Consider the following 17,408-nt stretch of genomic DNA (forward strand, 5'->3'; position numbering starts at 1 on the left):
CGAATCAGCTCAGCTCCATTCCTTGTAGCCATTTGAGGAGTGAACCAGCAGATGAAAGACCACTCTCTCTCTCTATCTACCTCTCTCTCTAACTCTGCCATTCAAATAAATCTTAAAGAATATTGGAATAGCAGAGGGAGGAGGAATAAGGGTGGGAGTGTGGGTGAGAGGGATGCTGGGTAGAAAGTATAACTATGCTCCTAACTCTGTATATTTGAAGTACATGAAATTTGCATACCTTAAATAAAAGTTTTTAAAAAGAAGGTTTAAAAAATAAAAGAAAGAAAAAGAGAATATCTGTTTCCCCAGTTTCTGCACCTCTCATGCTTGAGCCTCTCAAGGCACCTGTGTATTCTTGGTCATCCTTGTAGTATTGCCTTACCTTCCAGGGTCTTTGCAGTGAGTTTTACTTTTCCTTGAAGCATTGGTTAAAAACTGACTGAAAAATGCCTACTAGCGGTTACTTCCCTACAGGTCAACAATTCTGCTTGCTTCTACTTCAGAAAGGTCAATGGAATGGCTGGAAACTCCCACCAATGGTTTTCAAACTTCCAGGAAAATCAGTTTGGGGAATAAGGCAGTCAAAGGAAAGAAATCGTGTAAGTCAGAATCTTTAAAGAAGAAGTCAACATCAATTGTTTTAAGAAAGTGACAAAAATTTAGTGCACATGCTTCCTGTCCTGTGGATTTAACTCTAGCTTATTGTGAGGCGTTTAGCAGCATGGATTATCCAGAAGAGAGGTCTCTAATCATCAGCGTGTGAGATGTCTGCCATATCACAAGATGTGTGCAGGAGCTTCTGGTAGAAGTCATGATGAAGATCTCCATGCTATTCAGCAGAGAATGGGTAATTAGGGTGGCCATTCAAACTAAAATGAGAAAAAAAATGCATAATCTGAATTTAATAACTCTACATACATGGTAATTACAAAGTGATTTATATGGAACTGGCATTAGGGACATTAATCATTGTATATTCTTATTGGTTAAAGATTCTGCATTTCTTACTCTCATGATGACTGCCTTATAATAAATACTTTTATAAGTATAACAAAAGTATTCAAATTACTTTTTCCTGGAATTTAACAAACAACACAGAGTCAAAATTCAAACATACTTCTCTCCCTAAGCCAGATTTGCCAATAAAGCCAAGTGATATCAAGTGTTATCATTTACAAATTCAAGTTGATGCTAGAAAATTCTCTTCAATATTAAGAACATATTGGCCGGTGCCACAGCTCTATAGGCTAATCCTCCGCCTTACGGTGACTGCACACCGTGTTCTAGTCCCGGTCGGGGCACCAGATTCTGTCCCGGTTGCCCCTTTTCCAGGCCAGCTCTCTGCTGTGGCCAGGGAGTGCAGTGGAGGATGGCCCAAGTGCTTGGGCCCTGCACCCCATGGGAGACCAGGAGAAGCACCTGGCTCCTGCCTTCTGATCAGCGCAGGGTGCCAGCTGCAGCGTGCCGGCTGTGGCTGCCGTTGGTGGGTGAACCAACAGCAAAGGAAGACTTTTCTCTCTATCTTTCTCTCTCTCATGTCCACTCTGCCTGTCAAAAAAAAAAGTATTAATTTTACTGACTGTCTACCTTATATACAATACCATATTAGATTCAGAATTACAAAGAATGTAATTTATAAGGGAGAGTTTCATGCCTATGGAGTTTACAGTATGTTTTTGATATGTTCATATTTGATAGCAACAACACAGTTAGAGCAAAAATATGACCAACATGACCAATAAATGCTACCAGTTAAAGAGGTAGTAGTATTACAAATGGTTATCTCTCTTTGTTTACATTCTGTCTCTACTTATTTTAATTTTTCTCTATAATAATGAAACTTCCAGCCTTGACAACCAAATATCCACAAATTTTCAGTGCAATCAATTTTTCACTATGCTAATGTCATTTCATAAATCATCCCTTTTTTCTATTATAAATCAAAATGACTACAGACAGAAAGAATACATATTAGTGCTTACCATCAATAACAATATATTCGCTTCCTCATATTCTATCATGTTCAATCTTGAAGAGTAAGTAACAATTTTTTGACTACAAAATCTTTCCATTTATGACTCTTTTGGTTATGTACTCTTCCATTCATTGTCAAATCTTCCCCATAACTTATCTACTAATTTAAGGTCTCTATACTTCACAGAATAAAAACTAAGGGCTCCATTGACCAAATTAAGACCAACCTGTCTGCAGGCAATGAAGATTTTGGGGTCTTGATTGAGCATACAATGAAAACGAAGGAGAAATATGACAATATTCAAAACATTAAATGGATAGAATCCAATCAATGATTACATAGGAGGTGAATGGGAATTTCAGGCATGGAATACAGTGGTAATATAAATGCTTTCAATCTGTGAAAGAATTCATCAGGTTCCTGGAAGGTGCTATTAACTGGATTCTGGAAATACTGAAGAAGCCTCATTGATAATATCCATAGTGTATGCCTACCAATTCACTCTAGATTACAGAGGTCTTTATGGAGATGTTGATTCAAGCATGGTGTTTCCTGATCTGAAAAGTTCCACGGAATGAGAAGCACAGCGGGGGATGTATAAAAGTCCACACTGACATGGACTCTCTCAGCTGGTTTCTGTCAGTAACTGGAGCTCTATTGAGAAATTGAGAAGACAATCCAGAAAGTTCCTGTCTCACACCAGGCTCCTTGTTCAACTCTAGCTTTCTGATGTTTAGGTAACTTCCAACACTCATTCTACATTGCTTCTCCAAAAATAAGTTGTGGCAAGATATAAGCCAAAGGCACTTACAAACTCGCAGAAACATATCGAATATTTCTGTTCAGACCATCTAGGACTCTCATGTCCTCAGGAGTCAAGTGGAATTCAAAAACCTATCAAAGAGTAAATTTTTAAATTATTCCTACTGTGTCTTACTAAGATAGAAAATCCAGAGGAATTACATTGAATGGTGTAAGGACAATGCATAAATATCTCAGAAGTTTCCAAAACTTATTAAAGACATCAATAAAACATTAATGTGATTAATGAATATCAGCTAAAAGTAAATAGAAATCAATACCTAGATTTAGTTAATTTCAACTGCACAAAACTACAGATGAAAGATCCCAAAACAAGCTGGAGATGAATCAAAGCTGACAACGTACAAAGATAAATGGACCGTGTATCACAGAATCTAGAAAAATCTAGGGGAATACTTTTGAAATATATAAGACATTTTACCAAGTAGCATGGAGATAGTTGGATTTCTGTACTCCATCCATTAACATGTATAACGTCAAAAATATTCTTTCAACATAATTCAAATGCAGTGACATCAGGTGCAAAGGCTAGGAGAACATCCTTGAGGATATGATTGTCTAAATTGGGGGTACTTTAAAGATCAAAAATATTGTCACTAATTGATAACATATTAAAACAAATGGCTGCCTGACAGGTTGTTTATTAAGACCCTAAACTGAAGATTCAAAGAAAGAGAGACAGAGAAAACAAGAAATGTCAGAAGCTTAAAATTAAAATAATCTAGCAAATAGACTTTCACTATTTTATTACTGAATCTCTTTTGCATATTTAAAATTCTCCTTTTAGCCTTTTTTGTTAGTTTTTGGAAAATTTTTTTTGTTTCATATTGCTTTTAAATTTACAAAACAAAAAAATGTAGACTTGTACATACACTTCCCATATTACTCACATCTACCTGATATTTGTAAGTGGTCACAATTCATAAAACCGTACCAAATTCAAATTTCCCTATTTTGTAATCCAAACTCCCCATATTCTTTCTGTTTCTGCGGGCTCCAGTAATCAACATCCGGTGTTCTTATTTAACTCTCCTAAGTTTTGTAGAACATGCAGCATATGTCTTTTTGTACATGACTTATCAGCTAACATGGTATATTCTGGTTCCAGCCATTTTGGTGCAAATAATAGGATTTCATGGTGAAAACATACCACATTTTTTTTATAAATTAACCTACTCATGGACACTTAGGATCCACAGTATTGTCAATCAGAAACCAGTTCTTCCAAATAGATTGACAATCTCAATACACCCACCTAAGGACTTTAGGTGGAAATTGATAAACTCATTGTAAATTTTATATCACTGAATAGTCAGTGAAGAATAGCCCAGATATTCCTCAAAAAGATAATACAGAGGCTTGTTTTGTGGCACAGGAGGTTAAGCTGCCACTTGTGATACCACATCCCATACTGGATGGTTCGGTTACAGTCTGAGCTGCTCCACATCTGAACCAACCTCCTGCTAATGTGCAAGGGAAGGCAGCACTCTCTCACTCTGCCTTCAAATCAAATAAGTAAATCTTTTTAAAAATAAATAAAAGGATATAGGAGAAAATTACCACTCTTCACAATATAATGTATTTTTCAATATAATTAAGATAGTACAGAAAAGTAAGTCAGCACACTGAAGAGAAGCAGAGTCCAGAAATGTTGTTGTTGTGAAGTATATCTGCTATTCATTTAGTAAACATATAGGTATATTTGTCTCATTATTCCAAGTAATATATAAATTCCAATGGAGTGAAAGTCTAAATTTGGAAGGAAAGACAACAACAATTTTGTAAGCTAATTTAGTATAATCCTACACATTTCCCATATAGGTCAAAACATGACACTTATTAACCACAAAAAAGGCATGAATAATTTGATGACACAGAGAAGTAACTTTTGTTCATAAAAATAGACTGTATAGAGAATGAAAACTAAGGCACATCTTGGAATAAAATGCCTCAACAAATACATCTGAGTCTAAAAAATGGTATACAGAATATATCAATGTGAAAGGCAGTTTATAGTAATGTCACTCAAAATTGCACACATCCCAGCATCCTTGCTCTTGTTACATGAAGCTGGCCCATCTTATAACTCACGTTTAGGATAGTATTTAAAGAAGTAATCGTGCATCTGTTCCCAGGAGGCTTTGCAAATATGCACAGAATACCTTAGAATTCTGTAATGGGATGATATAAAGCCTGATAGAATTTACTGAAAGGGGAACAACCGTATGGGGAGAAGTGAAGTAGAACAGAGAGTGTCTCAATAAAAACTCTGAATCAGAGCTCACCCACTGTCCAGCAAAGGCAGCAGAGACTCAATGAGAAATACATGAAGGTTGCAGACAAGAAGAGAAGCAGAGGACTGAGTGCAAATGGTCAAAGTTAACTGTCAAACTACAAAGCTGCGAACCATAATAAAACTTTTAAAATTAAATCTCTACTTTGGGAAGATTGTATTTTACAAATACGATAGCTACTTGTATTATAGTTGTCTCCTGTTTTAAAATAAAATACAATTCATTTAAGTAAGACTTGGGTAGATGCCAGACTAAAGAGATAAAACAGAGTGAAAAGCTATATAAATTTTAAACTACATGAGAACTAAGGGAAACACAAAATAAATCATAAATATTGTAGGCAGAATAATAGCCAATTCAACTACCTTATTTAAGGAATTGATGAAAAATAGCTGCCAGATGACAGGACTACACAATAAATTGCAGAATTCATGCTGAAACACAAACCTCAGAATTCTGCACCCTGGCAACTCAATCCAGGCATGTAGGCTTCCCTGCTCTACAGCAAAAGAAAACACTTACAAATGGGCAATAAGAAGAAACACACAGGAGATGACAGGGACACCCAGATACCACAAAGGTATCCTGAGTGCCTACAAAGAAGACACACATGATGGATACTGTAGGAGCCCCAGTGCCCAAAGCCCCACTCATCACCTGCAAATTCTCTTTGATTCGCTTCTCATTGAAACTCTTGGCCAAAACCACAAGCCCACGCTGTAGCAAGTAACGAAGGGCAATCAGTGCTGGACTTCGCTTGTGCTTTTTTGCCAGGGCACCAAGAACTGGATCATCTAAGAGAACCGGAGTGTTCTGATCCACCCTAGGAGGAAAGGCAACAATGCTGAATTTCTGAGTTCATGTATTTGGTTTGTTAGGAGGATTCCAAAACAGACTACAGTGCCTACTCTAGACCAGTGCTACTCAAATGTGGTCTCAGGAAGCAGAACCACAGTCATCTGTGATTTATAGAATGAAAGACTACTCATCCATCCAAAGCAATGAAATCCTTCTTTTGCAACCAAATGGATGTAGCTGAAAATCATTATACTTAATGACATGAGCCACTCCCAAAAAGACAAATATCATGCATTTTCACTGTTCTGTGGTAACTAATAGAGTACAAAAAACATGTAATGTGTATGCACAAAATTGATATTTTGAGATCTGTTGATTGTTTAGAGCCCTTGTCCCTACAGTTGAAGGGCAGTACTATTTTCTGCTTACTACTTATTGAATTATTGACTTATTTAGTAAATTTAGTCTTATGAGTATAAAATAAACCAAAAGTGGGTCATTGTAAAAATTAAAAGAAAGAATAAAAAAGGAAGGAGGAGAGGGTGCCAGTGTAGACGGGAGGGTAGCAGGAGAAGTATCCCTATGCTCCAAAATCTATATTTGTAGAATTCACGAAATTTGCTCACGTTAATAGTGAATAAATTATTTTTTTAAAAAAGAAATGCTAATTCTCCCCTTATACTGCAATATTTCGGAGTTAATGCCAGAAAAGTGGTTATGCTTTGAATGCTAACGTTGCAACAGCAAAGTTGTTTTAGGTAAGTTTGCTAGTGTCCTCATTACCATTCTCCATATTTTTGACTTCCCAGAACACCATAGGCAACCAGAACAATGTCTTTTGACTTGCAGAAATCCAGTAGTTTGCTCTGGTTGAGATACAGATGACATTCCACCTGTAGATAGACAACACAGAGAATTTAAGATTACTGGATGTACAAATACTGATGTGAAGGAGAAATATTAAAATTGAAAAGAAACAAAAAAGAAAAACTGAGTAACAAAATTTAAATGGACAATAATGACTTCCAGGGATAATATTTTTTAAAGATGTGTTTCTTGTAAGCAGCAAAAAAGATGGGTTTTGCTCCTTAACCCAATCAGGTGTTTTTTAACTGGACAGTTCAGGCCATTAACATTCAATGTGACTTTGCCTTGCCATTTTCCCAAAGATATTTTCTAATATATACTTTGAGTTTCCTGTGATCTTTTGCTGTGAGATTTCCTTCCTCTGCCTTCTTTCATATAGATGGCCGTGTTTCTGTGTTTCTGTGTGTAACACATCTTTAAGCATTTTTTGCAGGGCTGGACGAGTGGCGACAAATTCTTTCAATTTCTGTTTGCTATGAAAGGCCTTTATTTCACCATCATTCACAAATGAGAGCTTTGCAGGATATAATATTCTGGGCTGGCAGTTTTTCTCTCTTAGTACCTGGACTATGTCTCCCCATTCCCTTCTAGCCTGTAGGGTTTCTGATGAGAAGTCTGCTGTGAGTCTAATTGGAGATCCTCAGAGATTAATCTGACGTTTCTCTCTTGCACCTTTTAGAATCTTTTCTTTGTGTTTCACTGTGGTGAGTTTGATTACAATGTGTCGGGTTAGGATCTCTTTTGGTCATGTTTACCAGGGGTTCTGTGAGCTTCCTGTACTAGGATGTCTCTGCCCTATTCGAAACCCAGGAAGTTCTCTGCAAGTATCTCACTAAAAAGGCCTTCTAATCCTTCTCTCTCTCCATGCCTTCAGGGACTCCTAGAACCCGAATGTCGGGTTTTTTAGTAGTATCCTGTAGATTCCCAACAATATTTTTTAGATTTCTAATTTCCTCTTCTTTTCTTTGGTTTCACTATGTACTTTCCTGTGCTCTCTCTTCTAAGTTTGATATTCTCTCTTCTGCTTCACTGACTCTGTTTTTAAGGCTCTCTAATGTGTTTGTCATTTGATCTATTGAGTTCTTCATTTCATTTTGATTTCTCTTCACTATCACACTTTCCTTTTCTACTAGTTTCTGCGTTTCATTTTGAATCCTCCTTAGGATTTCATTTTCTCAAAGGAGATTTTCTATCCTGTCCAGTAAGGAATTCCGTAGCTCAAGCATTTGTTTTTGAACACTTCTAATTGTTCTTATCATAAATTTTTTGAAATCCATATCTTGCATTTCTTCCATCTCATCATCTTCATAATCTTGGCTTGGGGTGTCTTGTTCATTTGGGGGTGTCATAATGTCTTCCTTGTTCTTGTTACCTTGTTTTCTGCGTTTGTGGCTTGGCATTGTAGAGATATTCTTTGGATTCTCCTTCCCTCGCTGTGGTGTTTTTTTCTTGTTATAATATGACTGTATTAAGTGGACTCTCTGCTTTTGATGGAGCCTTAGAGGCTTGAGATGGGTGTGACCTGAGAGCACTGTTTGTTCCTCAGGGTTAAGGGTGTATCAAAGGTGACACACCCAGGTGAGGCATGGTAAATATCTCTCTCTCTCTCTCTCTCTCTCTCTGTTTTTCATTCAGAAGGGAAGTAATTCCGCACAGCTGAGCTGAATTGAAGGTAGTTAGCAGGCAAATGATATACCCACAGGAGCGCCATCTTCCACTGCTTTCCCAGATGCATTAACAGGGAGCTGGGGCAGAAATGGAGGAACTCAAATTGGAGACCATATGGGATGCCAGTACTGAAGGTGGAGGCCTAATCTTCTAAGCTACAACACCAGCCCTTTAATATTATATTTTACATCATCATCAGTAAATATAAAATTTATAATTTTTCCAAGCTATATTTTTCTAATTTAGAATCCTTACAACAGAGCTACCAGATCTTAAAAAGTAAGTTAGAGCACAGAATCAGAAACAAAATAGATGAGCTGGAAGAGATACTTGATGGCAAAAACAAGGGAGGGGGTACAAATTTAGATAGAGTCAGGCATAGGATTGGCTCTGGTTCTACTAAAAGTATGTGAGTATTCATGCACCACTGGTACCACCATAAACAGATTCACATTCTACCTCTAACCTGCATGACTTTTTCAGTTTCTAGTTCACATGTCATGGATCTGTGACTGTGAGACATCTAAAAGCAGATGTCAAAAGAAAAACTCAGGCATTTGAATCACACACAAACCCTTCTGATTTCTCTACCTAATACTATTTTCAGTGTCTCCTGATTACTGACTATTCCAGGCATTTATCATCTTCCTTTCCCTCCACATCACATGCACACACCTGAACTCTGGTCATGCTTAATAACACAAGGGTAAGTCCACCCTCCCCAGAAGCTCACATTAAGAACTGCTAGCTTCCTTAACCATTTCACCTCCACGGATTCTTACACAAATTCCCATCTAAAGCTCTCCCAAAGTTTCAATATAGGTCTTCATCATGTAGAGACCCAAGGGAAGGTCCTATATTCCCTTCTAAATAGAGACATTGCTCTTAGAATCTGTCATTCCACAAATGTATAAAAAGGGGGGAGTAGAAATGAACACCAGGCCCTAGAACAGGAAGCACAGAATGAGAAACACAAAGAGAGGAGGCTGAAGGCCCTCACCTGGTTGCAAACAGGTTTATACTTGAGCCCTGGCTTGTTCAGGATCATCTCCAGCTGCCTGCGGTTGAAGTTAGACACCCCAATGGACTTAGCCAGCCCTGCATCCTTACATTTCTCCATGGCCTGTAAAAGTGAAGAAGGATTGAAGAGGTTTTACAAATGCGAAGTGTTGTTAATAAGAACATTGTTAAATGTTGACAAGATAACTAAATTGAACATCCTGAAGAGAAAACTAATAAAAAAAAAAAAGGGAGAGGGAGGAACAAGATGAGCAGTGTAAGAAAAATATTAGTATGTCCTCCTTATAAAACTGAGAGAAGTTGTGGCCGCTGCTGTGGTGCAGTGAGTTAACGCCCTGGCCTGAAGCGCCAGCATCCCATATGAGCACTGGGTTGACATCCGGCTGCTCCACTTCTCATCCAGCTCTCTGCTATGGCCTGGGATAGCAGTAGAAAATGGCCCAAGTCCTTGAGCAGCTGCAGCCACATGGAAGACCCGGAAGAAGCTCCTGGCTTCTGGCTTTGGATCAGCTCAGCACCGGCTGTTGCGGCCACTGGGGAGTGAACCATCGGATGGAAGACCTCTCTTGCTCTCTGCCTCACCTCTCTCTGTGTAACTCTGACTTTCAAATAAATAAATAAATCTTTAAAAAAAACTGAGAGAAGTGCAGATGGAGGAAAACATATGCTTAATCCTGATTTCCATTTCTTACTATTATATCACAGTAGTGTATTCCTTGCCAACACACAGCAAATCATCCACTTTCAAAATCAGGAATTTCATTTGACAGGCAGAGTGGATAGTGAGAGAGAGAGAGATAGAGAGAAAAGTCTTCCTTTTTGCCGTTGGTTCACCCTCCAATGGCCGCTGCGGCCAGCGCATAGTGCTGATCCGAAGCTAGGAGCCAGGTGCTTCTCCTGGTCTCCCATGCGGGTGCAGGGCTCAAGGACTTTGGCCATCTTCCACTACCTTCCCGTGCCACAGCAGAGAGCTGGCCTGGAAGAGGGGCAACTGGGATAGAATCTGGCGCCCCAACCGGGACTAGAACCCGGTGTGCCGGCGCCGCAAGGCGGAGGATTAGCCTGTTAAGCCATGGCGCCGGCCATCAAAATCAGGAATTTCTTTTCCAGAATTGTGGATATCATTCAAAAGGTGGAAGATGACCTGACTCTCCTTCCCCAGCATTCTCTTCTGTGTATCTCCTCAAACTCACCTCCCATGTGGCACAGAGATCCACAGTGTCATACATTACTTTTCCATTTTCATCTTTTGGAATTCGCTCTTTACTTGGCTGGAATAGAAGCAGTCGTTAAAGTGATGGTTAAAAACACAAGTTTCCACCCACAAAATGTTCCTAGGTATGCCTAGGATGAGACACTAAACCTTGTAAAGTAGATGCAACAACATCCCCTACAGACACATTGAAAATATTTTAATGTCTTTTGATGACAGATTTCCTCTATTCTCTCAGAAGTGTGTGTGTGTGTGTGTGTGTATACAGTTTCCTAGAGCCTAATAATGTCTCCTGGCTGACTTGTTACTTTGCTTATTTCTATAGTTCATCTCAGGAACTGTGTCTCTCTCACTAGGAAATAAGTTACATAGCCTTGATCTTCATTTATTCCAAGGACAAGTACATGACAAAACCACGGTCAATGAAGGTGCCATAAAAGATTAATTTTGATGCCGTAAGATTTAGAGAAGCTACCAAGAACCAATGTCCATGAGCCTTGAATGTCTCAATGCCAAATTTTCCATCAATTTAAAAGACTTTGTCACTCTTGTAGTAATGCAGAAGCAAGGAATTGATATAAACAAAGTCATTTCTGAAGACTACTTCAAACCATGGTTTGGACTCAATATTTACAAAAATCCAGTAAGCTCTTTTAATGGGATGTCTTGAGTAGTTTCTGTAAATTACATGAATTAAGCTCTCACACATTTATATCATTTTAATTTAATCATCGCTAAAAATGAGGGCTCATTACTGATAACTATCCATGCCAATAGCTGAAGTGCAATAGATTTATTTATTCAAATTGCCTACCTTCAAAGCCATTGGGAAATGAATAATGTAGAGGTCCACATAGTCCAGTTGAACTTTTCTCAATGTTTCTTCCAAGCTTTGCTGAACTAGCTCTGGTCGATGGAAAGTACACCAAAGCTGCAAAGGTTAATGTTTGAAAGCCGTGCTGGATTAATACATTAATTAAATTTATTTTTCACTTCACCTGATATTGGGACATGAATCTATTAGTTAGAGACTGACCAGCACAGTGAAAAATACTCTCTTCTGTATTGAATATCCTTTTATCTGACCTATTCAAGTGACATTACAGTGCATACATTTGATTATTAATGATCAACGGAATAATTACTGAACAGATAAAATATTTCACGAGGTAATACAATGTCCATTTTCAAAAAATGTTGGATAGAATTTACAAAGTTATTAAATAGTTTTGCTCTTCCTTCTTTTTTACTATTTGGCAAAGAATTATTGTCAATATTAGTTACACGACTGAGGGGGAAAATGGTTTGAAGATTTAAACATGTGTTAAACACAATTACAAAGCACTTAGCAAAATCATGTTTAAATCTCAAAGAATTCTCTGATAGTGCTTGCTTTTATTGATACAGATGAAAATTTGCGTTCAGAATAATGAATTGAGGAAAGAAGATAAGGAGAGTCATAATCTGATGTTAGCTCTCTTATTCTGTGGACCTTTGTTAAATCATACTGCTATGAAGTAAGGCTCAGAAAAATAAGGGGACATCACTTTAAAGATTCAAAACTGCGCACATCTCTTATCAAACTGGATGTTATGTTATTATGTATGAATGAATTTATGTGAGATTTAATTAAAACATTAATTACTACACACTTGAACAGCATATACAAAATATACCTTTGAAGTGTAGAATATGTCTTTTCTTTCCACAATGCCCTCTGCAATCTTGCTCCTGATGGCCTGTCCTATCTCTTCTTCATTATGGTACACAGAAGCAGAATCAAAATGGCGGTACCCAGCATCAATAGCTAATCTGGTGGCCTCTAGACCCTCACTTTTAGGAACCTAGGGAGAAACAAAAAATAGTATGTGGCTATCCAGGCATGAGAAGTGCCTCAATCAGACAGTGGTGAGGACTTCTCTAAGAAGCAGTTTTTCTCAAACTTTGAATTATTTCTACAATTGGGGTCAGTAATCCACTTCAGTTTGTCTGGATCTTTTGTCCTTTTTTTAAAAAAAATATTTATTTATTTATTTGAAACGCAGAGTTACAGAGAGGCAGAGGCAGAGAGAAAGAGATCTTCCATCCACTAGTTCACTCCCCAGTTGACTACAATGGCCCAGAGCTGCACTGATTCAAAGCCAGGAGCCAGGAGCTTCTTCTGGGTCTCCCACACTGGTGCAGGGGCCCAAGGACTTGGGCCATCTTCCACTGCTTTCCCAGGCCATAGCAGAGAGCTGGATTGGAAGTGGAGCTTGAACCAGCACACATATGGGATGCTAGCACAGCAGGCGTTGGCTGTATCCACTATGCCACAGCACTGGCCCATCTTTTGTCCTAATAGAAAGAGCTGGTCAACCCAGGAAACTTATCAGATTCAGGCAATACCTGACTGATAACTTATATCTCAGGTTTGCAGATTTGCTGGAAGAACTCAGAGAATTTTCATGTCGTTACTATTTACATGGTGAGATTACAAAGTAAAATTAGCACAGCAAAAATGCATATGGAAGGAAGTACAGAAGAACCATGGTACAAGCTTCTATGAGCTCCCTTACAGTGTAGTCGTACAAAACACCACATTCCTCCACCACGAAATTATGACAACACATAAGGATTGCTGCTTCAATGAGGTCTTGAGATTTAACTTAATTATTCACTGGAGACAGGTTATGTAGGCCTCTGAACCAACCAAAATACCACTCTCCCACGGGAAAGCACAGCAACCAAAGTACCACTCTCCCACGGGAAAGCAGTTACACTTAAAACTCATTTCTCAAAGGAGTTCTGGTGCAACAACAACCTTATCAGTTAAGGAATGGGGTAAACTATGTCCACTAATCCTACCCAGGAACCACTATGATAATAATCAATTCAAGAGACAACAGTCATTTACGTTAAATATTTTCTACACAGACACTCCGTTTGCATGAAAACACTAAACATTAAGCATTATGCATAATCCTATCCTATACATTTATGTGTAAGAACTTAGCCATATCACACAAGAGTTGTTTAAACTAGGTGTCAGTCTTCAAATAAAAGGCACTTGTTTTAGGGTAGCTATAATTAGGACAAAATCAAAAAAATTTGGTTACATCTACAAAATTTCAATAAGGATTTGACAGTGTATTGGTTAAAGATCAGAAATGAAATCAGGCTTCATACCATTTGCTGTAAGAATTTGAGAAATTAATTACTTTTAATGAAATCCTAATGAACTAGATACTGGATGCCACTGTTCTCTCCTGACACCAATCCGGTGCTGACCTGGGGTTAGGGCAAAGAAATGAACTAAGGCTAAAGGTCTACTGGTGTCCTTCCTTATCCGCGCCCTTCATGACACATTGCCCTGAAAATAACCAAGTCTTGTCACATGTCTCCAAAATGGCCCCTTTAAGATTTCCTTTTATCAAAGACATGAGAAAATGGGGACTTCAATTCTGAAGTAATTGGTCCTTTGTTACACAATTTCAGGACCTAGGGATAATATTAGTGCTAAAAAATTCTCCTCAGTCTAATAAATTATCTGCTATACTGACTTTCATTTAGGAGAGCCCCAGATACCATTTTCTTAAAAAGAGCATACATTAATCAGGACCAGTAATTTAGACATACTCTTATTATGTTCCAATTATCCTCTAACACATTATCTTTTTCCTTTCTAGTATCTTCCCAGGTAAGACAGTAGTACTACATGAGAAAATCTGCTTAACCCCTGTCCGCTATTTACAGCGTGATTCTCAGGGTTGCCCCAGAGCAGTTGAGCCGGACTCTATCAGTGTTCATGCCCTCTATCCCAGTAGTTTATCCACAGAAATGTCCATCTATGTAGTCTACTTGGAAGGAGAAAAAAATTCTTCAGCCATGAAATGGAAAAGAAACCACTCCCATGGCTGTCAACCTTTAAAAAGACAGCTTCTTGACTTGACTTTCATCTTTTCTGCCAAACTGGGAAAGATTAAAAAGGGGGGAATCCAGTACTGGTGAGAAAAATCAATAGGTGATCAAGAGATCAGAACCCGATGCAGAACTATGTCTAAGTACTCTCTGTCTTGTGCTCCAGGCTGGTGAAACTTAGAACAAACCATCCCCCACCCCTGCTCAGAGACACTGGAAAACAGGTCTTTAAATGCAGAACTAAGTAACTCCAATACTGACGTTGGTTTCCACTAATATACATTCTATTTCATTTTTACATTCAATCCTAAGAACACTATGTTTACCTCTATAGGTGCAGCAGTGCCAAATCCCAGTAGAGGTATGATGTTACCATCATTTAATTCCATAACGTAACGTCTGGGATCCATTGTCTCCTCTCGGTGACTGCACAGTTCCTTCTGTCTTCTCAGTGTAGCCAGTCACGCGTCTTGACTTCTTAGGCCTTCAGAAGATGGTACCAGTAAGTGAATGACCTAATACTTGTGCAATCATTAACCAATGGCATGTGGACGGAATGGAGCTAAAACAAATTCAACACTGTGGACAGTATTTCAATGAGTTAGTGTTTTTTTTTTTTTAAATAGAAGAAGGTTTTTTCTTAAATGAACTACATGGAAATAAGGGAAACACACATTTTCAATGAAATTTCTGTTTATAATATCATACCTAGTATTGAAAATAATTAATAGTTTTAATAATTGCAGGCTATTGATTATACTAGAAAATTCTGGATATGTGTTCTCCTTTTTATTTATTAAACTTTTATTTAATGAATATAAATTTCCAAAGTATAGCTTATGGGTTACAATGGCTTCCCCCCTCCCATAACTTCCCTCCCGCCCACAACCCTCCCCTTTCCTGCTCCCTTTCCCCTTCCATTCATGTAAAGATTCATTTTCAATTCTCTTTGTATACAGAAGATCAGTTTAGTATATATTAGGTAAAGATTTCAACATTTTGCCCATATAGCAACATAAAGTGAAAAAACTACCATTGGATTACTAATTATAGCATTAAATAGCAATGTACAGCACATTAAAGACAGAGATCCTACATAATTTTTTTTCAAATTAATTAATTTTCTATGCCATTTCCATTTTAACACCAGGTTGTTTTTTTTTTCATTTCCAATTCTCTTTATATACAGAAGATCACTTCAGTATATAATTAGTAAAGACCTCATCAGTTTGTGCCCACACAGAAATGCAAAGTATAAAAATACTGTTTCAGTACTAGTTATAGCATTTTTTTAAAAAAAGATTTAATTTATTTACTTGAGAGGCAGAGTTACAAACAAAAGAAGGGAGAGGAAGAGAAAGGTCTTCCATCATCTGGTTCACTCCCCAAATGGCCTCAATGACCAGAGCTGGCAATCTAAAGCCAGGAGCCAGGTGCTTCTTCAGGGTCTGCCATGTGGTTGCAGAGGCCCAAGTCCTCAGGTCATCTTCTGCTTTCCTAGGTCATAAGCAGGAAGCTGGGTCAGAAGAGGAGCAGAAGGGACACAAGCTGGCATCCATGTGTGATGCCTGAGCTGCCAAGTGGAGCCTTGTCCTACTATACCATAGTGCCGGCCCCTCTCCTTTTGTTTTGATACTCTTAATTTTTCCATAAATATCATATTACCTAAAACATTCAGTTGGATATCTAACACCACGTACACACACACATGCACAGAAACAAACACATAAACACAATTAGAATTAGGAAAATGACTAAAGAGATCATTTTCAAATTTTCATCCTCAACTTTAAAATTTCCTGTGTTTTGAAGTCTTGTAGAATTATGTTTATTGTTGTTGCGTATTACGAAGATGTTTCCTTATAAAATAACAGAGAAAAGCTCTCCCTTGACAATCTGCATAGATTGGAATTTTCAAGCATGCACTCAATAAGCTAAACCCTGTTTCAGTACTAGGCTTTTGACTCAACAGCTAAGACATTCCTAGGGTACTCACCTCTCATATTGAGGACCTTATTCTAGTCCTGGCTCATCCATTTCTAACCCTATGAACTAGCACGTAGACGATATCTCTATCTCTAGATCTCTGTGTATATGTCACATTTTTTCTGTGTTTCTTTTAATAAAATGAAAACAAATTAAATAAATATTAAACATGTCTTCAGTCACAGCCAAATTCCTCACTTAGAATCTCTCATCATGCAGTTTAGAGAATGATAATATAATCTATAATGTGCATAATTTTCCCGGTATTTCTTGCATTTCAATTTGCTGTTGCCTAAATTATGATACTTTTATGTCTTTGGTGGGATTCTAATAATTTTCATGACTTCACCTTTTAATTAGGTGTCTTGCACAGATCGGGCAATGGAACGCTAATCTTTTGTACTTGAAAATGACAGCCTTAACTGCTCCTGTTCGTCACAAATCTAGGATGTGCTGTCTTGTTGTATGTGAACTTTTCACAGATTTTTAAAAATATGAGCATCGGGGCCAGCCCTGTGAAGCAGTGGGTTAATGCCCTGGCCTGAAGCACCAGCATCCCATATGGGTGCTGGTTCAAGACCTGGCTGCACCGCTTCTGATCCAGCTCTATGTTATGGCCTAGGAAAGCAGTAGAAGATGGCCCAAGTCCTTGGCCCCTGCACCCATGTGGGAGATCCAGAGTAAGCTCCTGGCTCCTGACTTCTGTTGCAGCCAGTTGGGAAGTGAGCCACAGGATGGAAGACCTCTCTCTCTCTTCTCTGCCTCTCCTCTTTCTGTGTAATGCTGACTTTCAAATAGATGAATAAATCTTAAAAAAAAATATAAGCATCATCTTCCCTTGAAGAGTGGATTGTACTGGATAACC

At 38.2% G+C, this 17,408-nt stretch overlaps 1 protein-coding gene across 1 annotated transcript; it reads right to left on the minus strand.

Annotated features, from left to right (window-relative positions):
- Window positions 1-812: 812 nt before the first annotated feature.
- LOC133773589 (prostaglandin-E(2) 9-reductase-like) lies at window positions 813-15,054 on the minus strand. Its single transcript, XM_062211016.1, has 9 exons — window positions 14,884-15,054; window positions 12,334-12,501; window positions 11,472-11,588; window positions 10,638-10,715; window positions 9,425-9,547; window positions 6,673-6,782; window positions 5,749-5,914; window positions 2,787-2,869; window positions 813-869 (listed from the first exon to the last, which is right to left on the minus strand). Exons 1-9 carry the CDS (start codon window positions 14,965-14,967, stop codon window positions 830-832), a joined length of 969 nt encoding a protein of 322 aa, XP_062067000.1. The 5' UTR covers window positions 14,968-15,054; the 3' UTR covers window positions 813-829.
- Between the last annotated feature and the right edge of the window lie 2,354 nt (window positions 15,055-17,408).

The sequence above is a fragment of the Lepus europaeus genome, chromosome 14 (assembly GCF_033115175.1).
Source record: "Lepus europaeus isolate LE1 chromosome 14, mLepTim1.pri, whole genome shotgun sequence".
Taxonomy (NCBI): Eukaryota; Metazoa; Chordata; class Mammalia; order Lagomorpha; family Leporidae; genus Lepus; species Lepus europaeus.

Excerpts from the sequence above, each read along its gene's own strand:
- LOC133773589 (XM_062211016.1), bottom strand. The coding sequence starts at position 14,967 with ATGGATCCCAGACGTTACGTTATGGAATTAAATGATGGTAACATCATA. Across the intron at positions 11,589-12,333 it reads ACATATTCTACACTTCAAAG|CTTTGGTGTACTTTCCATCG; the intron begins GTATATTTTGTA and ends TAACCTTTGCAG. Across the intron at positions 10,716-11,471 it reads ATTTCCCAATGGCTTTGAAG|CCAAGTAAAGAGCGAATTCC; the intron begins GTAGGCAATTTG and ends CTTCTATTCCAG.